The sequence below is a fragment of the Scleropages formosus genome, chromosome 1 (assembly GCF_900964775.1).
Source record: "Scleropages formosus chromosome 1, fSclFor1.1, whole genome shotgun sequence".
NCBI lineage: Eukaryota > Metazoa > Chordata > Actinopteri > Osteoglossiformes > Osteoglossidae > Scleropages > Scleropages formosus.
In genome coordinates, this window is record NC_041806.1 from 52,568,058 (window position 1) to 52,591,260 (window position 23,203).

At 47.6% G+C, this 23,203-nt stretch overlaps 1 protein-coding gene across 2 annotated transcripts in view; it reads right to left on the minus strand.

Annotated features, from left to right (window-relative positions):
* sema4f (sema domain, immunoglobulin domain (Ig), transmembrane domain (TM) and short cytoplasmic domain, (semaphorin) 4F) overlaps positions 1 to 23,203 on the minus strand; it is a 58,368-nt gene that overhangs the window by 19,244 nt on the left and 15,921 nt on the right. For both annotated transcript variants that reach the window (XR_001965030.2, XM_018730370.2), the window contains exons 2-3: positions 3,591 to 3,736; positions 688 to 747 (exon numbers count right to left, since the gene is read on the minus strand). Coding sequence is in view for 1 of the 2 variants with exons in the window: in XM_018730370.2 (XP_018585886.2) it covers positions 688 to 747; positions 3,591 to 3,736 (206 nt within the window). In the remaining variant the exon portion in view is untranslated. The remainder of the gene's footprint in view (positions 1 to 687; positions 748 to 3,590; positions 3,737 to 23,203) is intronic.

Here is a 23,203-nt window from a genome sequence, read left to right on the forward strand (position 1 = left end):
GTACGTCTGGGGTACAGCAAGCTTACACTCACCTGGTCACACCATACAGTGTGAGGTCCTGGGATAAAGTAAATAGTGTTTAATCAAGATGTCGTGTAAATAGGCATTGGTGTAATGTGATTGCAGAGGAAGTTGTCAAATTGGAGCAAAGTAACACTGTTCTGTCTGCGAGGGGTGCTGCGATCATTTACTCTTCAATACTGGGATTGCTTGAGGAATAAACCTTCACATACTAAAGCAGTAAAAACAGAGTAGATGGTGAATACTCTGAACTGTAGAGCAGAGTGAAACTGACAGAGAACACAAGCTACTCACGCCTGCAGCAGCACATTAGGCCATGCATTCCGCTGCTCGGGCAGTTTTCCAAAAGATCCAAAGCGTGGAGTCATTTTCAAGGAAATCTTTACCGTAGTTTAGGCTGCTTTAGCTACTAGGACAGGGATGCGGACACAGCTGTCGTCCTCAAGAGGAAGCCGTGTGATGGCAGACCAAACAACCACCCTGATAGAGGACAGCAGGAAGCTCTGGGGGAAAAAAAAAGCACTGAAGCCTGCAGGTGTGTGTGGGGAAGAGAGCGGACGGGGCAGCGCTGGGCTCGGCCACAACGGGCACCTGGGTGTCTAGAAAAGTGAACGGCTCGCTGACCACGGCTGGCGAACATCATTAGATGAGTGGAGGTCCTCTCACCTTTGTCTTTCCCTTGGCTACACAAGCGCTCCGCTTTTCTTCAGGGACGTCCCAGATGATCTGCAGGAGCAGAGACAGGTGTCAGCGCTGTGCTCGCCCCCCTTCACATTCCCTGAGCTCATTAGGAAAACGCACATTATGCCAAACGTTCAAACTCCTGAGTTGAGAGAGTTAAGAGGGTGGGTGATGGGGCACCGAAAAATGACAAGTGAGAGCAAACAACCAGGCTGCACTACACTTTCGTAGCCCGTGGCCAAATGGACTGTGTCACGTCCCTTATTTTACCTTCAACGAGTCCCCGGCTATAGCCGCCGCTCCTAAAGGCAGTAATTTGACCGCTCCCAATACCGTGTTTTCACTGCGATGGCTCTGCTCTTACAGTGTGTTCAAGTGAAAGGCCTGGATGTGCAACCCAGAGAAGTTCAAGTCTCGCAGGACAGCTGGCTTTTTCATTATTAAGGAAGAGCTTCCCTTCCTTCACAGACACAGAATGAGTACTTTCACGGCACTAAATAATACGGTGCTAAGAGAAGGTGCCTCCACGATGAACTTGTTTCAACCCGTCCTTGTGCATGTTCAGTTCACAACAAACCTAATATATTACACAGTGGAGGTACTGAGTTTCATGCAACTGGTACTTTTTATGGACTTTAAACAGAAAAATAGAGGGAAAAATCCTCCTCAAACCCAAACCAAATGTGGCCAATTCTTCCCTTCTGCCATTTGCAATTCTTTTAAGGCCTTTATGAAACGATAAAGACTCATTGTTCTGCATTGTCCTGAGAGTAACAATGGGACACAGACAATATTAGTGAGCAGGAGGACGAGGAGCGCAGGACATGAGGGAGACACAGACAGGACTATTGTCACCGAGGCAATAACCATACAAATGGTCCATGACACAATGGCAGCAGCTCCTTCTCAGGGCTTCCTTGGTACCTGTCAACTGAAGAAAGAGCGCTAACACACGTAAATAAGCCGTTGCACCAGTCCCACCAGCTTCACGAACGCACCTCCTGCTCTCTCTCACTTTCCCACTCTTAGTGGCACGACAAAGCACCCAGGCCGAAAAGCTCTTCATTTACACGTTTGCTTCCTGAAAAAGACGACTATCCAGTCCAGTGGGTTCTGCCCCTAAAGAGCTCGTGATGGTGTCTTGAGCACACGACTCCCACTCCAAGGGCGCTTGGGAGCGGTCGCTCACACTTTGGGCTCCTTTACTCTTCTTGCAGAGACGAAATGAATAAAGTTTATTTTAAATGTGCTGCTTTTGCAACTTTTTATCTGCAGTTTTATGGTGAATGGGGTGAGAGAGGACTGACAGAGCAAAAAAAGTGCCAGGAAATAAGAGAACGATTCAAATGTCAGTAGCTGAGTTGGCGGGTTTCCATAAATTCTGCTCAATTCTCAGAAGTTGTAATGTAACATTATACTCAAAAATAAATGTTTCGCCACTCTGGGCTTTACACTGCTTGGGAGATGTGTCTGTAAATGTAAACTGTATTCTAAGTGTTGATCATGTGTCGTATTATACGTCTTAAAAAAAACTATGAAAAATTAGAAAACACGGGTGGGAATTTCTGGGTCTTTACTGAAGGATCAAGGCAGAATAAGTACAAGTGAACAGCTTTGGCTTAAATGTACAGAAGCTCCTTGATTAACAACGGGTTAGATCCGATAAACCCATCGTAAGTGGAAAAACTAAGTCGAAAAAGAATACAGTACCGCACATCATAGCATAGCCTGGCCTACCTTACAAGTGCTCAGAACACTTACCATAACCTACAGCTGGGCAAATGTAAGCAGGAGACACGCATGGGAGTTTAGCAATCATGATGGGAAAACACAAAATCAAAAATGCTTTCAACATAATATTTGTTGTTTACGTGTGTTTGCCTGAGCGCTACAGAGACTGCGAGTGCGGTTGAGCGGATGCTGCGACTCGCTGCCATCACCCAGCATCGCGACAGAGCATCGTACGGCATATCGCAAGCGTGGGAACAGATCGAAATTCAAAATTTGAAGTACTGATGCTACAGAATGCGTATGGCTATCGCACCATCATAACTTTGAGAACCGGAAGTCTAACCATTGTAAGTAGAGGATAATCTGTACAGATTCGCATGAGCAAAATTTGAAGGCGGGAAAAGTACACGCTTCCCCCAGTTTGGTTTTTTCCAATGACTAGCTACAAAATTGCAGGTTAAATTCCATTTATGAGCTACTCGCCCAACATTTACAAAAAGTGATAAAAATGTTAATGCCGGAAGTGGAAAATCCTTCAGGAGATGAGCAGGAGAGTGACTTTCTAGTGCCTAATGTCCTGTGCACTCGCGTGACCCTGCATAAGTCTCTAAGGGAAAGATGCGTCTCGTGCATTTATTTTATTTGCCGGGATCACAGATGCAAGCGTTTTTTTGCAGGTTCACTGAGCTCACAGCATGCGAGGAGCTCAGCGGTCCAGGGGAGCTCTGCACAAGAGCTGTTGCTGCTGTAGGTCAAGAGAAGTCAGTTGAGGTGCTCTGCTCACATGGTGAGGATGGTCCTTGGTCGCCTCCCGCTGGGCTTCGACTGGACACACTCCAAAAAGATGAGACCCAAGACAGACCAGGGACATACTGCACAGAGTATATACAATAGCTGGCCTGGGAACATGTGGAGATACCCCAGGAGGAGGAGCTGCAAAATGTGTCTGTCCAAAGGAAGGGTTGGGCCTGCTCTTCAGCCTGATAGCATGACAGCCCTCAGCAGGACGAGCTAGAGGAAACTAAACCGAAATGAACCACCGTGGTAAAACTCGAGAGAAGAGCTGCGGCCGCCACACCTTCAGTGAGCTCATATCATCACCCAGTCCAGTGCTGTGGGGCTCAGCTCTGGGACACACTGCAGCGAGGGCCACTCACCTTCTTGGGATTCTTCATGGTTTTCTTGATGTTGTTGGTGTCCACAGCCAGGATGGCATCACAGGCTCCCAGGTACAGAATCCCAGAGGCTGTATCCATCAGGAAGGTGCTGATGTTGGACACATTGTGGACTTGGGCATCCAACCCTGAGAGAGAGTTCAAATGTTAGGTCCATGTTGGGGGGAAAACTGTAGCTGAGCAGTATTTTATGGAGATGAGTACAAATGACATTTAAAGTACAAGTACACACGAGTACAAGGACAAGTACATGAGCACAAGGCCACCCATGTCAGCACCCTTCTGATTCTTCAAATGCCAGTGACATCAGTCCAATATAGAAATTTAACCAAGTTCAGTTTGACACAATTAAATAATTTTTATATAGTGCAAATACAATGTGTTGACATATTACAATACAACAAATGGAAAAACTAAAAAAAAAAGAGCACAAATGTGTAAACCTTAAAATACACTTAATAGTTAAACAGTCAAGAGTGATAAAGGGGATGCAGTGATGACTGACCATTCACGGAGTAGCAGTTTAACCGCATTTTAGTCACACGTGAGATGAAGCTTCAACTGCCTCCGTCAAATACAAGGAAATTTCAGCAAAGCCACAACACACTCAGTGTTATTGACAAACGGAAGACAGGACAAGAGAACAAGACTGGGACTTGAAGCTTAAAATGTAAAGCGACAGTGGAAAAACGACAAAAAACGAAAAGGTCACTTTTGAACATGGGTGCACACATGGCAATAAAAATGCTCGACTTCTGAAAGGACAATTATTCAACACAGGTAACACCAACGAGATCCGCCACACTGCACATAAAAACAAACATCCACAGACTTCACTTGGGGTAAATCTCACTCCTATTGGGCAAAGGAGCTCAAACCGAGTTCCTTCAGCACCTCAAGGGTTAAGGTCAGTGGCTTCAATGTCTTTTGTAAACTTTGCAGTTTTTTTCAATTATTTCTTCAAATGAGGAATTACACAAATACTGCAGTTAAAGCACCGTAACGAAGATTCTTTTGTACCGTTGAACAACCGTAATTGAATATGATTTTTAAAAAATTTAGTAGATGCTTTTCTCAAAGGGGACTTACAGCATTAAGCTACTTACACCGATTTACCTGCTTATACAGCTAAAGAAAATTGACTGCATCGATTCAGGGCAAGCACCTTGATCACGGCATTACACAGCAGGAGACGGGTTTCCCCCGCTACCCAGAATATAACCAGCGCAGCACACATTTTACTGAGAGCGAACACTCGGTGATCTCCGTGAGCCGCAGAAAGAGATTTAAATGAAATGAGAAACTTTAGGGCCTGCAGGGACTGGCCGCAGAAACAAATTCCCACCTCATCATCGAAAACCAAACATGGTGAACGGAGACGCCCGACGACAACGCACAAATCCAACAAGCGGGATGTTCCGTAGCACGGGTCGGCAAACAAAGGGAAAGATCAGGAAGGAGCTCAAAGCAGAGCAGCGGTTAACGCATTTTAGCAGAGGAACAGGCCACTTACCCTGAACTACTAAAGCAAACACACAGTCGGCACCTGGAAGGCAATCCAGGGAAAGCACATGCTAGTCAAATTACTAAGAGTAAAAGAATGTGCTAAGCAAATAAATCCTATAAAGTAATAAATAGAAATGCATTATTTAAAAGCCCCAACACACTCGCCATGTAAATTATGTTGATGCCCTGCTGTGTGGAGCACAGACCAATAGTCAACTATCTCTGCATCGGCTCATTTACCGAAGCCCGACACCAACTGAAGGCTCCATTCATGTTGGAACGCCAAGGTAACAAATGGTGAGTTAAATACACACACACACACACCACTGTAATATTTAATATTCTCTGCATTTGTGCCACTCGACTAACTAGACCCTTGAGGTCTGGGGACTGAACAGATCACACAAGAGGACCAGACAGGTGTTGGTGTCGAGACGACAAACACAAGTGGGTGTCAGTATGGAATCCAGAAGGGTAGTTTGGGATGTCTGGCTCTGTGACCCCCATGGAGTGTATTCATATTGTTTTTATTATTTGCCCAACTTCACACCTTCTCTTATTTACCCTGCTGTATACTTTGCTTTTTGTATCGTTTTATTATTTACTTGTGCATACTATTGTTCTATGTGACTGTGCACCAAAGTGCAGAAAGTTCTAGATGCTCCAGAACAAAGCACCTTTGCTACTTGTAATTTTCCACGAGTGGAGGCGTGTAAGTGTGGAAGACCTTGAGCAGGTTTGACTAAGATGTTTTGGGAGTATTGCTGATCTGTGTGTGTTGTGGGGGGGTTCAGGTGCAGAGATAAAGAACTGAGCAGCTGCTATTGGGAAACATCTGGAGAGAAACTTTGCATAAATCTCAGAACTTCACTGTGCCTCGTCATTGAGTGTCCAAAGAAATAATGCGGAAACAACGTGAAGCCCAGCTCCTACAGTTTGTGGCACCGTCGCTGCCGGGTTCTTGCTTGAGACAAGGAGTAGACTTACTGAGCATGGATGAGCTGTGCCGTGACGCACACCTACACCAGGGTCACGCCGCACACTCAGACATCGGCGCAGACGCCAGCTGGGGCCAATCTGTCAGCCAGCTGCCCACCGACAACCAGACGATCGGCACACGTGACGCCGAGTACTGGCGCACCCTTCTTCGTCACCACATGACGCCTAACAGCACAGCTGCCCGATCTGTAGCACGGACACGTGCGCAAGTCATATGCAAGTGATCGCGATTTAAAAAAAAAAAACCTGTAAATGCCAAGCTCTGTACATTAACACCATAAATGAGGAACAGTGGGTAGCACTGGTGCCTCACAAATTTTAGGCTCTGTATTCAGATGTGAGTTTGAACCTGACTCTTATACGTAGTTTGCAGGTTCTGTGTGTGTGTGTTCCGGTAAATTGCCTGGGCATGTCGGACACACGGACACACAGTGTGGAAGGGGAGAAGCCAGTTCTCCATGCGAAGACACCTCCACGCAAGACCACAGTGTGTGAACTCTGCCCTCCCGCCTCTGCACGTCTGCTCCACGCGACCAGATTAACGACACACGTTATCACCGGGTCACGACCCTCTGCACGGCTTCACTCAAACATGAGGGTGGGGGCATCTAGAAAGCAGCCATTTACGCATCACGGCCGCACCCCCCCCACCACCAAGATCCCGCCTGCGGAAGATGCCATAGAGGATGTGTACGTCACAGCTGCTCCCTGGAAGGTGGGCAGCTGTAGGCAGAATTTGCAGCCGGGGCCTGACCCCAACACAACTGGAGTCATTGTTCACCCCGGGTGTCCAATATGCCTCCCTTCTGTCAATCATGCCAAACGCGCACACGCACGCACACGCACGCACACACGCAGCCCCCAAATGCCCACATCATCTCAGACAGGACAGCAAGTGGAGAACAAGAACAAGGGAATAAAGGGAGGCTTCCAGGGATCTGAGCAACTCATGTAGGTTCTTAAAGGTCTACTGTTCTCTTCCATCAATAGCCCTGTTGTGTGAAGGACACCTTTCATTGTACCTTTCATTGTTTCACACTTCCACTATTTTACACGGCCAGACTAACAGATGCACACGGTGGTAAAGAACTAGCCTTTTTGGGTGTCGACCCAGCTACACACTGGTGAGCAACAAGTTCAACAGAAAGACTCCCCAATCGCCCTTAAATTATTCTCGCTAAAGCAGGTTGCAAAGCTGGTATTTCCTTATACTGTATATCCTTTACACAGTATTGACAACCTGTTTTCATTTTCAGAAACAGCCAAACTGGCCAAGTTGCAAAGGGTGATGGGAAGAGGGGGGGCACACCTATCCCGCACTCGTTTACTGTGGTTTCTTCTGCCTGCAACTGCATTTCCAGACTTCGAACCTGCCTCACCACACAGAGCAGAGAACAGACATCACACACACACACACACACACACACACACACACAGGCTCTTGTTGCAACAAGTTAAACGTTTCTGCGATTCGTAGGGGGGATGTTTGGAAGAAGCTGTTTAGACTGAACAAAAAGTGAAATGTGAAAAAGTGCACTGGAAAGAATGTTTCTTGCTTTGTGTGCAGACTGACCTGTGGATGAGGAGCTCAAAAAGCCCTCAGATGTGGACTCATCCAACGTCCTGCAGCGTACCACACACCGTAAAATCAAAGGACAGCCACGGCACACAAAGAAGCAGCTGGAAACATACCGCAACACATGACAGTCATACCATGAGTCACCAGTGAGCCGGTTACACCCTTTACTCCGGTGAACCGTGCAAGAGCAGCAGAAGCAACATCGGCTCCTCGGGTGACGGACCGCTTTCCACCTGTGCCAAAGTCACGTGTCTGCAGCTCCCTCCCTACAGCATCGAGAAGCGATGAGCATCTTCTGCCGAACCTGCCGGGCCACAGCGGCCTTCACAGGACGCTCCCCGGAACATCTCAGCTCCACTATACATGCAAAGCCATCAGTATACTCACCGGGGCAAAGTGATTACATAGAAAGTCTGCGGACTGTAACAGAATCCCGAGCAAATGGTGCGATTCATCTCACTCCGCATCCTTCCCAACACAAGGCATGTTTCTGATGAACCAGAACAAGTCTGTTTGGCAACGAAACTTTTTCCGCTGTTCTGGTGTCCTGACTCAGCTCTGCTTCGTTGATCATCAATAAAATAAAAACCGACAACATGAGGAACTGACAGGTCTGTAAAGAGTAAAAACTACATTCCATCCGTACGGAACACCTGGGCAACGGAGTGCGCGGACATCAGAAAGCAAGGACGACTGAGGAGCAAGCGCAAATGCGTGTGTCTGCCTGAGACCCCTTTCAGTTTCTGTGATGCTTCCCAAATGCTTCTTGAGTGTGGCTACAGTGCCAGAGCGCAGCCTTCCGGGCCGTCGATGACCAGCGACAGCCAGCTTAGTCGGGAAAGGAGCACAGGGTCCCCTGCAGGTGACATTAAATGCCCTGTGAACAACCCTTTAACAAATTCATGTGAGATATTACAGGACGCCCGAGGATTTAAGGCTTAAACCCCACTGTTCTGGCACAGCGCCCATAAAGTAAGCGCCAAGGGGACGACGCGCACAACTCCGCTCCCCATTCCGGTGCAGAGAAGCGCGCGCGCACACACACACACACACACACACACCCCATCTGTGCAGCAGACGTCGATGTAAGTGCAGCAGTGGCCACCGGCGGCAGTTGCTCGTGGCTGCCGATGGACAACTGCATTCTCGACAGCAAGCACTTGGTCCAACTCGTCCAAAGATAAACAGTGGGACCCATCCGCCGGGTGAGTCCCTGGCCCAGGCTCGAGCAGGCAACCAACGCGAGGTAGCTGGGAGCTGGAATGCGGCACACCCCGGGACACAGCAAAAGAGCCACGAACCAAAGTTGGCCGTCTAAGGAATGGAAACTGCTAGAAAACAAGTGTTCTCTGTCCCTCATCTCTGCATTGCCTAGGTCAAGAAATTCTGTAAAGATGATGCACAAATGTGTACATTTATTTTCTGAAGATGACAGCAAACAAAAAGAATCAGAATCCCACATGGAAGGTGTTCTTTCACAAACCACCTCATTTATTTACTACAAATGTACTTACTGTTAAACACCCAGTTGCCATGCCTTCCCCATTTAATGCCAATAAGAAGGACTTTCCCTGGAGTAAGAAATAAGAGAAAAATAAGTGATGCACCAGACTGTGCAGTCATCCCAATATTGGGTCATACGAGGTCACATCATGTACAGACTCTTTTGTCTTAAACTTATGGTGAAGAGTAACACTGGAACCAGTTGTATTCTTGTAGAGACCAAACTAAACCAAGAACAAAGAAGTCCACAACTCCAGTCTTGAGGACGTTCCTCCCAATCAATTTCAACAAATGTCAGCCAAACTGATGGGCGTCACACTGCAACAGCCCAGAGATGCTGATACTGGATGTGGGGGCGGTGGTTTCTTTCGCTCCCTGTTCTATCAATGCTCTTCCATTTTCACACAGCATCCATCCTTGTTTCCCCCCTCTGGTTGCCAGTGTGTGACACCCTTGCCACTCTGGACCCAGATGAGAAGCGACAGCAGCCAGGAGGCGAGGACTGGGGACACGTCCTTGCGCCCGTTCCCCTCCTGCAGGAACTAGACTGTGCCTGAAATGTCATGTGCCCCGTGGTTATACCATCTGCGGTGTTCAGTAGACGGGCACCAACACCACACCACAGGGAGACAGCCTGGAAGAGAGAGGGACGGGCGAGCATCTCCTTCAACCTTCTTCAATTTGTTCGACAAATTCTGACAGCAGGGGAGTCCCTCTAGACTTAAGCAAAAACATCTGGTTTCCAACAAGGAGATACAGAACATTTAATTACATTTTCAGATTGTGTCATAAAGGAAAATGACATTTTGTAAAAAAAAAAAAAAAAATTCCGTCTCCCCATGCAACCCCTAGTCCCCCCGCTCGCCAGCCAGGCGTTTGACCGCGACCACGAGATCGCCGAGCCGCCCCAACGAGACAGACCTCTCAAGGCACCCTCCGCAAAACAGGAGGGCTGCCAAAACGGGCCCGTTCACCTTATTAAACATGCATTAAACATTCATCCAAAAACCATGAATCTTTAATGAGGTGTGGGCAGGGCCTGGGGCCGACAGAAAAGAGGAGAGAAGAGGCTGTGGGAAAGCAGAGCCAGGCACAGTGAGGGAGATGGGCACGGTTCCACCTCCCTCGGTCTCGCTGACCATCCCCCCCACCCCACCCCACCCCACCCCACCCCTGTGTCTCCCCAGTGACCCCACAGGCTGCCAGCGAAGCCATCACACAGGAAGCTCCCGGTACTGATATTTGCACCGGTGCTGGTACCGCAGTGCTGCGTGTGCACTGTGCGGTGGGGACTCTGACTGTTCGAACCCTGAATAAATAACTCCTAAATAATGCAGAGCCGTCCTGCGCCTGCCTATCCGTCACAGCTGTCTGCCAGCACCGAGACAAGAGGGACTTGACTAGTGCGCTTCCACCGCTCATTAGCACCCCTGCATGGGTTTTGCCCAGGTTTACTACTACATTTGCGGTAAATACCCTCTATTTTAATTCTTTGTAGCCAATGCACCCCGTTGTGACGCTTGCCATCCTGTCTTAATAAAGTGTGTATTTTCTGTAGCGTAGCAGTGCTCGCTGTTCTGTTCTCACACTGCAATAAATTATACATCGTGTGGTATAAGGCAAAGCGTAACATCCTATGAATTCTCGTTTTTGCGAAGATGCTGCTTCAGCAACACGGAAGGGAGTGGAGCGTGGAGGTTAAAGACACGCAAAAGGTCAAAAACCAAAGTCCCACAAGGGACACTGCGGTCGTGTCCTTCAATATAGAATCGTTACTTTCAGCAGAAAATGAATGCGTTTTGATAAAATCTGAAATTAAAATCCAGCCTTAAAAAATGAATAAAGCGTAAAACTAATCTCCTAATATATTCCTTACAATATCGTGAGTCTTGTAAAAATTGGACAGAAAGCCCAGAAGAACTAGTACTCACTAATGCAGCGATTGTCCTCTTTTCAAGGGAGCAAGAATAATTTCCTTTCGTTTTACAGCGTTTCGGTCACAAGCCCAGTTTCTGAACTGCTATATCACGTCAGCAGGACTCCCTTTACCCCAGAGTCACCGTGTTATTCCCTCTGGCTCTCAGAGCTGCTGAACCCCTTTGAACATGCAAGAAGGGTCTCAAACCCATCTCCTTCATAGCTACTTCTTTCCTGACCCAACTGCTCCATGAACTCACATCATGCCATCTGTCACCATCGCCTCTGTTTTTCCTGTCACTTCTATATACAGTCACTGTGTACCGCGGTACAACATCCGCCTGTGCGTGTCTGTAGCGCTTCACTTGTTCATGCACTTCTGTTCACTTGGAGTTGTATGTGACTTTGTAAATTTAACAGAAATGCAGCTGATGGACCGTCAGCTGCTGATGTTTGGATTAATAATGTTGTCAAGGAATCAGCCAATGGTGGAACAGAGAGCAGGAACAACACTGCTCTTCAGCCTCCTTGCAGTAGCATTCTTTGCTCTGCAGTACGTTCACTCCACTGCGACCACGTTCGGACCACGAGCTCGGCGCTCAGAGGACGAGACGAGGGCAGCCCGAGTGTGCGTGCGTGCACTAAGAAGGGAAAGAGGGATACTGTCGAGCGTGTGGAGGTTCAGGTGACATCTGATACACTCGGTGTGACTTCCTGCCTGTTCACCTCCTCGGTAAAGAAGCGGAATCATGGAAACCTGGTAGAGTCACTACTACAGCAGCCCCTTGAAAATAAGGTCTGCAATAATACAGAGCAGGAAAGTCCTCTAGCATCACACCCATCGTGTGCATGTGTTGCTGTGTCTCGGTGTATAGCGGCGCTGGGTGAAACACCGCAGGCGGAGCAGCACAAGTGGCTTCAAACTCAGCTCAGACTGTAGAGCCTGCATGTTCTCCTTGTGTCTCTGTGGATTTTTTCTGGCTGCTCTGGTTTCCACCCACAGCCCTAAGGCATGAGTTTCAGGTCAACCGCTGACTCTTAAGTGCCTTACATTTACATTTATTCATTTAGCAGACGCTTTTGTCCAAAGCGACGTGCATCTCAGAAAAAGTCTCTTAATGTAATCCATAAATTGTAAAGAGACACAGCTGCAGAGATGTGACTCAAGTTAAGCCTTAAGTGTTTATGTGTGAGTGAGAGGGTGTTACAGATGTTGCTGTATACATAAGGGACAGCTGGCAGAGTAGTGGTTAGAGCTGCTGCCTTTGGACCCAAAGGTCACACGTTCAATGCCCACCTTTGGCCGTAAAACCCTCGAACAAGGTACTTATCCTAAACTGCCCTAGTAAAAATTACCCAGCTGTGTAAATGGGTAAATAATTGTAAGTAGATTAACACTAAGTGGCTTTAAAAAAAAAGCACCAGCTAAATGAATAAATGTAAAGGTAAGTGCGGGGAGTTTACCGTAGTGTTTCCAACACTGGAAGTCACCTTGGACAAAGATGTCAGTCAAATACTCGTTCATAATCACTGCATATTGCTGAGGAGAAAAGTGTCTGTTGAAGCAATAAATGTTAAACACTCAGTGAACAAAGTGGGAAGCTGTGTCCCTGCACCCCGCACCCCCAGACTGTTATCCACTGCAGCTGCCCACTGCTCTCGTTGCCCGTCGACACACACGTTCCCTCGTTCTCCACCTCGCTCCGAGGGTCGGGATACAGCTGGGAAGCAGCTGAAGGCCGGAGGAGACCCGTGGCTCGTCGTCTCTGCAAACGGAGCCCTTCCTCCCCTCTTGCCCCTGCTGTGTGCGCCGGGCTGGTCCTGAGGAGTGTGTCGGCATTGTGTCCCCTCACAATGGGATGGGATGGGATGGGGGGGGGGGGGGTCAGCAAACAATGGAGGTCAAGGAGGCCTTATTCCAGCCTATCACTGCAGTAAAGCTATGTATTCTCCCACCAGAGTCACACAGAGCTGTAGCATCAGAAGAGGTCTACAAGTCTCTCTGGTTCGCATGTTGCAGGAAGGTGAAGATGGGGCCAGGAGGGGGCATAGTGGTTAATGAATGCTGCCACCTTGCCCTGGACGGACCTGGGTTTGAATCCCACCAGCTGCTGTAGCGCCCTTGAAGGAGGGACTTGCTCTGAACCGGTACCGAAATTACCCTGCTGTATCAATGGACAAATTGCCATAAGCAGCTGAATATTATGTTAGAAAAACGTCACAAAACTGAATTAATGCAAATGTTTAGAATAAAAGTCTCGCAGCACAAAGGAAGCCGCAGGTTCCATTTAACAGACACGTGTCATGTTTATACACTCTAGTTAGTCATTGTCCTTTAACCATCTTACTGCTGGAGATCACATGACACTTACTTGCCAGACTGGTACACACATCTTTCTGCAAACACCTCTGTAAAGCGCACGCGCGCACACACACGCCCTCCTGTGTGCTCTTTGAAAAGCCATTCAAGGGCTGACACACACAAACACACACACACACACACACACACACACACACACACACACACACACACACACACACACACAAGCAGACACTGTCTTGCGGCCACGACTCACACTTAACGCACCCTAAGAGCGGACAGCTGGGCCGTCGCTCAGGGGGCACGTTGGGCTACGGACCCAAATTATAACTGCTCCTTGACCCCACGCAACATCAAGGCGTCCCAGCAAGTGAAGACATCAAAAGTACATAACGGTGACATGATGTCAGTTTCCTGTAAGTCTCCCACTACGGGGCCATTGGCGCAGCCCACCCCCCACGAGGAGAGATTATAGCGCCAGGCGGAGGCAGGGCGTCCAAGGACGAGGGGCAGGGGATCGAGACAAAGGGGGTTAAGGAGGCGCTTGGAACTGGGAGCACCGGGTTCAGAGGTAAACCCTGTGACAGACTCTCTGTGGGGCCCCACCGCACCCCCGTGGATTCCCACACTGCATTGCACACCCCTGCTGCCCGATAAGGACGTGCGGCACTAATCGGGATTGCCCTAAATTCGTCCGTGCCCGCGAGGATTAGGCTGTGCAGGGGGGGGTGCTGCCGCTTTGCCTCGACATTGCATCTACCAGTAGGGGCAAAACCAACAAAAACATCGCAATCGCACTCTGTGTGTGTGCGTGCGAAGATTGGCATGTTTACATCCTTGTGCTTCTGGATGTGTTCATACATGTGGCTACATCGGAATCATTCTATCTATTTTCGTAGTGGTCTAACACACACACACACACACACACACACACGTGTGTTTACTATACAACAGAAGCCCATATCATATTAATGGCGGCGGGAAAGACAGTAGGGAAACTCTTCGACAGTGGGAGTCCCTTCCAGTGTCATCAATGCTGATGATGTACACATTTCTCCAGGAGCCAAAGGAAGAAAGGCTGAGAAGAGGGTTTCACACACATCACTCTGTACCCGTCAGAGCTCCTCAGTCATGTTTTACCACAATTACGCCCATTAATCCAGGTCTGCAAGTTGTACTGTCAGAGGTCAAGGTAATATCGTCTATCCACATGACTGTACCTCAGGTGACTGGACACTGGATTGGGCAGTTCAGTGCATTACAATAGTACTTTTATAAAAACATTTTCCAAAATTAACAGAGAAATGAAATCCATGTTGGATACAACTCTGAAGAGACAATATTAAAATTTTATATTAAATTTTATTGATGTATAATACCATGATGTCAAAGGGATTACATAAAAAAGATCACATGACATATTGGAATGAGTCAGTCAGATAACCAGGTCCCCCTCCCATTAGTGAGGCGATGAGAGGATGAACAGCACCCCCTATGCTGCCCTCCCCAAACCCCACCGACGGCAGAAGGCCCGTCTTTCATTTCACACGGCCAACAAACTAAACAAGCATTGCATGATGACACCCAAGTGCAAGAGCCACTTCTGCACATTTAAAGGATAGTTAGCTGGTGCCCCCCCCCCCACACACACACACACACACACACACACACACACACACACACACACACACACACAGCGCTCTGGCATTGCCTTTTCAGCACTAGCCACAGAAAACCCATGTAAAGTCTCCCCCAAAGGTCTCGAGACTTATCGGACCTCTTTCAAGCGCCTTTAATCTCTATCGTGCGATTTGGGATCCAGGACTGAGGATTAAGTTTCAAGAAGCTGCACATACTAGGCAAGCACTCCCTCTTACTGTAGTAAGACCACACCTGCATTACCTTCCTGTGGTAAACATCGTTGACGGTAAATGAACGGGAAGCGGCGGAACAGCACTCACTGGGTGCTGCCTGTGGACACACAAAGGACGGTGCACATTACACTCCAGCTCGCTCCCCCGCAGCCCGGGGCAAAGGGTTATGATGGGATTACTGGAGCCTTGATGGTCTACAGAGGGCGGATGCTTTCAAGGGTTCAGCCTCCACTACAGGAAATGCATCCACCAACATCCTCTATTACTAGGAGTATAGTAGAGAACAGCAGCACCATTATTATATTTAGAGAGATGATCAGAGAGATGATTCCCACTCATGCAGTGACTGCAGACCATCAGCTTTAACATACTCCCAATGGCGGGGGGGGGGGGGGGGGGGGGGGGGGGGGCTAAAAAATACTGAATAATTTTAAAAAACTTGTTCAAAGGGTTTTGGAGTCAGGATTTCGGAGTCAGGATTTCCCCTCGGGCCGATCAAAGCAGAGTGCGGTGTCACCGCAGCCCACGTATGAATCCGTGAAGGCGGTACGAGTTGCAGTAAGACACTCACAGGTGACCTTTAGCACGCAGCACACACAGAGGCCCTGGCAAACACAGCCGCGCAGTTAGATGCACAGAAACCCACTGAGAACAAACTCATCTAAGGTCACGTGTGCCAAAGAAGATCTGTCACTACTGGTATGATTACCACAGGTACATCATCACCATGGTACAAATCCCACAGCCCCTTATTCCCACTCCATATCATCATCTGGGGGGGAACACTACCCTGACAAGGCAGGTGACTGGATCTCTCACGACTTCTTCATGAGCACTGGGGACAGATGATGCAAGATGAGTCAGTGACCTTTATTTCGCTCAGTCTGCTTCCTGCACCGGAGGGATTTCCCTAAAGACCCCGAGGTGCTCAAGTGTGGTTGTCACTGAGAGTAACACAGCACTGCCTACACAAATGCATCTGGACATCTGACATCATCCTGAACGGAATGGAAAAAAACGACCCTATACTGCGTGTGCAAGTGTGTAAAAGCACTTTGTCCTTCTTGGCATTTCTTTTTCTACCTCCTGACTTCCTGCTAATCTTTTGTCTCATAAATTATTAACATGTGCGACCTTTGACCGCTCCATATTGCCCTGTCCGTAGATAACCGTCAGAGGGTACCGTACAGGAACCTACCAGGGCGAACTCCTCCGAGCTCCTCTAACAGCTGTGCTCAGAGGGGAGCAAGAAGCGCAGAGGTCAGAGTTACTGTCCTGCCGGTCACCGGTTTGAAGCCCACTTCCCGCTATGGCACACTTGATCATGGTACCTACCCTGAACTGATACAGTAAAGATTACCCTATTGCATTAATGGGTAAATAGTTTAGCATTGAACGTTGCTTTGAAGAAAAATGCCATATACATCCATCCATTTTCAATATCCCCTAAACCGACAGAGTAAAAAAAGGACAGGTGTATAAAAGGGGTAAATCACTGCTAGAGGAACAGTATACAAACCTAACACTAAGTCATTTTGAGAGGAAAAGGCTGCCTAAATGAATAAATATCATCATAAAAACATTAAGAGACCTTGAGAGGGTACTTTCCAGGGACAAAGGAATAAGATCTAGTTAATCGGCAATTTCTATAGAAATAAGATAATGGTGTTGGAGAATGTCCATCTCTTTGGAAAGGTGAAAAATAACTGCTCACAACCATCACAAGGCCCTTGCCATTCCATGTTCATGAGAAACAACACGACACGAAGTCTCGGTGTCCAGCGCTGCGTTCACTGAGCAGCATCAGACGCCGAGTGATACGGTCACCCGAATTTCCACACCACTGCTCAATTCTACTACAGGAAGTCACAGATCGGTTCCAGCTGTCCAGACTGAGATGGACTCGCTCTCAAAACGCCAGTTCTGAGCCCACAGCTCCCAGCGCATACTTTCAGGCACAGAGGCGGAAGCTATCAGACTCATCAATTATTGACTGCCAAAGCTTTTATTCTATTAGCATCTCTTATGGTCCTCAACTAATGGATCAATCACAGCAACCCCCACTGGGAAGTTTACTCTCCGCAGGCCCCACGAGGTCACATGACCCCTGCCTGCGTCCTTGAGTTTCTCCCACCCATTTGAGACAGCAGAACAAGTCCCTAAATATACACAAATACACATCATTGTACATAAATACAAATCATTTACTACAACAAGCAAGTGGTTGCGTACAATACATGTATGATCTACATGGCGAACGTATTAGTAATGACAGCATGTACAGAGTAAACACCATCTGTGACATCACTGCACACGTTTCCCATGTTCATATTCAGGCAGTTTAAAAAGAGAAGGATTTCCGCTCGTATGCGTGTGTGTGGGGTACAAAAGCGCTGCCCCCTTGTACGACGTCAACCTGCACTTTCCATTGACTGGATCGGCACCACGACATGAGCGCTGACACAGTACAACAGCCCTCGCAGGAAAGTGTGGCACAGGACGCCATCATTAAATATCCACCAGTGTGCCCCCCCACGTCTAGAAAACACTGGCACGATACCCATTGTGCCTCTTCATTTCTCATTATGAATCATTCATCACAACATGTACAGGGTGGTTGGAAGCACAAGTGCTGCTCTCATTTCAGCTTTCTGCTTTCCATATTCTGAGTGCGTGCGCACACACACAGGACAACTACAGGAAATCTAACGGACTGCAAGGCTACTAAAGTACAGAACACTTATTTGGTGACACTGTTGGGATACAACCACACATGCTCAATGCACTGTGCTCCACCTTGAACACCTGAAGGCCCATGTCTACACTGGTAGGAGAGACACTCACCAAAACGCCTTGGTAACCATGTAAACCAAGGGTAAAGCCACTGTCTGAAGTAGTTCTGGCATTCTGTGCTGGAAGAAACGGCACGCAGCTGTGACACAGCATCTGTTCATAAACGTGACTGGATTTCCCTCCACAGTGAGTATCACAAGATGAATCCAGCTGCTATTTTGATGACCTACAGTAATGTGTTTCCTTGCTAAGAGAAACTTTTTGCATTCATGCAAATTTACACTGAAAAAAACCATCTGAGGATGGCCAGCATTTACTGCAACGTGTAAAACCGTCGCAGCTTCACACCTGTCCTGCTTCAAAAACCTTGCTTGCAAGCAGCCCTTCATCTTTCCCTCGGTTCTCGAATAGTCCAACGAACTGGACTTTCGCCAAAATCGTCCCGTTCAACAAAACTTTAGTATTTCTCATGTACTTGAGAAGGTAGTTTAAAGTGGTCACAGGGGTCACAAGAGGGGAGTGAAAGAAGCTCAAAGGAAGGGACTCGGGAATTACCACGCGGAGTGGAATCGCACACAATCTGCGTCATTCACACCGAGCTCCTCGAAGCCCATCTGACCAAAAGAGCCACGTGCACAAGGGTGTAGAGCCCCACCCTAATCCTGAAGACCACACTGATACCACAGCTGCTCACGCTTTCCCACTGCGCTGGACTGCATCGATCCTGCACCGCAAGCTCAAGGCCCGCAGAGCTGACAGGTTCCAAGATGAATCCTCCACCGCAGGAACTCCACCGGCTGCCTCGCGTCTTCTGCAGGCCCTTGGACCTCCTCCAGCACCCTGTTTGTCGGGCTCTGCATTCCTGATTTTCCAAACCCGGCGCCGCTCAACAGCTCCTTTATGAGGGCCTGCTTTCGCGATGGGAAGCCTCTACTAGGCTGAGCTTATTGCTGTTATTTATTCATATTTCCCAACAAAGAGCCCACTGTAGCTGTTTGGATTTAGGCATCTGTGCCATGCCCCTGCACCGAATCTCTGCTCTACACTTTTGTTTCAACCTTTCAAAGGGCAGCGCTTTCGCCATTCAAGGACTTCAGAGCACAGCAATGCTGCAGACCTTTACGAAAAGAAGTCAAGTGGGGCCAGAGATGGGAATCAAGGTGTGAGGGAAAATCGGCTTTGTAGAGAAAGGCAGGAAACAGCAGGGGTGCGCGTTTCAAACCTTTATTCAGCAGAAAGGATTCAGTCGAGAAAAATGAAAACAGAGACAGCAGAATAAAAGCACTTACTGGTTTCCAAGTATTTCGTATACAAGTTATTGATTGCTTTTCAAAATGTTTTGAGAGCTTCAGTGTCCTACAGCTCAGAGCGCTGCTGTTGAGCTCCTGTGCAAGTCCTCAAGAAAGGATGCCAAAAGCTAGAGGGAAAAATGGGTCTTCATATGAAGATGGGTCCCAGTTTACCCAAAATGCGCCATTTACTGGATGCAAACACCACTGTAACTCTCTGAGATTTAAGGGCATAAGAGGCAAAAAAAAAAAAAAAAAAAAAAGGCTGCATAAGAGATAAGGACAGCAACGTGACCCTTCATGGGGACACGTGGCCGGCAACAAATGCAAAGCAGCTGTCTGATCAAACACACACCTTACACACCTGTCTGAGCAGAGCATCTGCTACCTGTTTCAGGCTCTGAACACCTGTGTGGCGATGAACTTTAACGTCAAAGGAAAGAGTGCGACCAGCAAAAGACAAATCACAAAACGGACTGGGGCTGAACACAAAGTTCTTTCCCACAAGGATCTGAAAGAAAGAAATGCACTCATTTTTAAGCACATATCTTAATGCATTAATTTTTGTGAACTCAGAACTGGAAGGAATCACTACATTCTCTGCATCATCCTCCTCCCTCTAAGATTCTTGGCATTTTTTCTTGACAGGATACTGAGTGAAATGAAACAGTTTGAGTAAAAATAACTTTCAATATTTCAAGTGATTTGCAAACATAAATTTCCATAAAATGCATAATTTGTAAGAAACTTGCATTTGATAAGCAAGATGCTTTGTCCAGTGACACTCATACTTCCTCTCATATGTCCAAAAAAAGTATGATACACTGATACATCGGAATGAGTGGTCAGTCACATGACTGGACTGCCCTCCTGCCATCAGTCTGGCCACATGAAGATAAGCTACTGTAATCAATACATGAAAATGTATTAAAGTGCACAGTTTGCTCTAAAGTATCTGAAACCACACAAAGTACAATCTGTGTACATGAGCTGATGGGATATGTCCCTTTCAGAGGGATATTTGCTATTCCTCCCCAAAACCCACTAGTCTAGATTGTCTCGTCGCTGCTGGTTTGTGGGACATTTGGCGCTCTTCCCCTTCACTGAAGCCCCCGATGGCACTTCTGGGACCGGCTGCATGACAAGGCTTTGGTTTTATGCAAGTCGGCTTTGCCTCGGCTGTCTCATGCAGCATTATTCGTACAACGGACAATGTTACACCACACACACAGGTCTCTGGTCACTGCAGACTTCACCCATCCAAGAGTCATGCGCTTTTTCACACACAGCAGCTCTTATCATACAGTACAGCCATAAAACATTCTTGGCAGAAAAACAGAAGCATCTTTGTGCAGCGCAGAGGAAAACTTCAAAAGCTGCTGTCTCTATGGCTTCTTGTCTTTTGCCTTATTCTAGATCGTGGGCCTCATATCCCTTCTCTCCTCCTCCTCATCATCTCCTAAATCCGAGGGAATCGGGCAGACCTCACCGTTCTCACGCCAAGCCGTCGTTTCGTAAATAACCCAAAGCAGATCTGTAGAGATTTCCAGCAAAAGCCCATATCATTAAGCCGGTGAGTGGATTCTAATTAGAGATGCGTGTGTTCCCACTCGCCATCTCTCTCACGGCCCCACGAAGACACCCAGATGACACAGCTTTGGTTGATGCCGTGAGTTTTCCCACTGCGGTACCTGGCCTGTTCTTCAAAGGCCCCACATCTCAGTGGCTGTTTACAGTACACATATTTTACCACTGTACTTTATTATCCATTATTTAGTACCCATGGGAAGGCGAGTCTGGGTGAAACTCGTGATCAGTCTTTCGCAGCAACACGAATGCTGTCTCTAGAACCCCCCCAGTTAAGACAGATAAGGTGATACCACACTTTGACACCGCACACTGGAGTAAGGAGAGCCTGGCTAGGGAAATTCACCCAATGGGTTTCGACAAAAGCCCAACCACTCCGCTGTTATCGTAACCAGCGTTGTAATGTGCAGTAACTCTAACCGGAACGCTTGCTTCAAATCTCTTCTTCCACAACACATAGAAATGTCATGTGTAATCCCAAACACCACAATTATGTCATTATGGGATGGACATAAGTAGTGTATTCTTCTCTCCCCTTCTGCTTTTGAACAATGCTCTCCAAGATGTGGAAGATCTTACGTCGTAGCACTCCAAGATCCCATTTAAACATCACAGAAGGATTTTGCCCTCAGTGGTTGTGTGAAGTGATGAAGATTCCCAGAATGCCAGACTGAAACCAGCAAGTCTTGGGAAAACAAGAGCTCTTACTCTCTGCACTTGAGCTCACAGTCTAAACATGCTGCACCAAAGCAGGACAAAACCAGTGCTCCAAAACACATTAACATGTATCCTTTGAGCAAATGCTTTTCTCCAAATAGACAATTCCAAGTAAACGAAAGTGCATTTCAACAAGAGACAAAGACATGATTGCTGAGCATTTTACCAGCACACAGTACCGAGGAGCTGTAGACAGAACTGATAGGAAACACAGTTGTGGTGGTGACACAGGGTGTGACGTGAGTTTATAGAGCAGACAGAAGTTTGTCCAAAAAAAAGATGCATTATGAGACTCTTCTTGAATGTTGAGGAGGATTCATCACCTCTGAGGGATGGAGGGAGCTCATTCCAGCACACTGGAGCCAAAACGGACAACTTACATACTCTGGATTTTGGACTCTTGCAAGTGGGACCACACACTTCTCTGAATGTAGACCCTGTGTTTTTATGCCAACATCACTGTGTCCCACCACTCAGACCGTCAGCAGTGGGATAATGTGCATACAAAGTTCTGTCAACTCCATGCTGCCTTAGCCAGATGGAAAGGACTGGCGGTGACAACAAGAAAGGGACTCAGGGGTCCAGGAAACGCAGTAAGAACAGAACTAAGTGTCCATGACAGCAGGTGGATGACTGACGGATCAAACACAGGTAGCGAGAGCAAAAGAAACACTGCAGTGGTCCCACCTGCCATTATTCAGAAAGCGGTCACTCCTGTTGACCGGTGTCAATCACACAAAGCTGGCAATGCCCTGCAATGTATTATGACCCCAGCAACACTTACTGGCAGTGGAAAGAAACATGTGCATAACAAACAAGCCAACTGGGTCACTGCCAAGAGACACACCTCCACAGACCAAAGGGTCATAGAATACTGAGACATGGGAAGCGCAGCTGGATTTGACACCGAGGGCCCATGTAAAGCAGAAAGGAAAAGGAATTCTTGCATGCCTTACGCAAAGCAGGGGTAACCCCTGACACGGAACCTTATTAAACACATACTCTAAAAAAGGGGATGGACAGCAGATGGCATATTGGTTAGAGCTGCTGTCGTTCGCTTGAAGGACCCAGGTTTGAAACCCAGCTCCTGCTGTAGTGTCCACGAGCAAGGTACCTGTGCAGAATCGGTAGAGTAAAAGTTAAGCAGGTGTATAAATGGGTAAATCACTGCAAACAGCTTGGAGAGAAACATCTGGTAAATGAATAAATACAAGTTTTAAAGTAAATGAAGAAAAACGTTATGCTCAAAGTTTTGGCTTTCCCTTTAGTTTGCACTTGAAATACAGAGCAAGTTTTGTTTCAGGTGTGTACCCAGCAAGCATTAGCATAAACTGTATGCAGAGAGTTGGATCAACAGCATCGCAGCTGGTGCTGCGTACAGAAGCGCTCCATAACTTTTCATGCCGGTCAGGCGATTAAAAACACTCACTGAGCTCAGTCTAATTCCTATCAAAATTACAGTGAGTTGCCCTTGTGTGTGACCGGGAAGTGGTAACTGGTACACAAAGCCC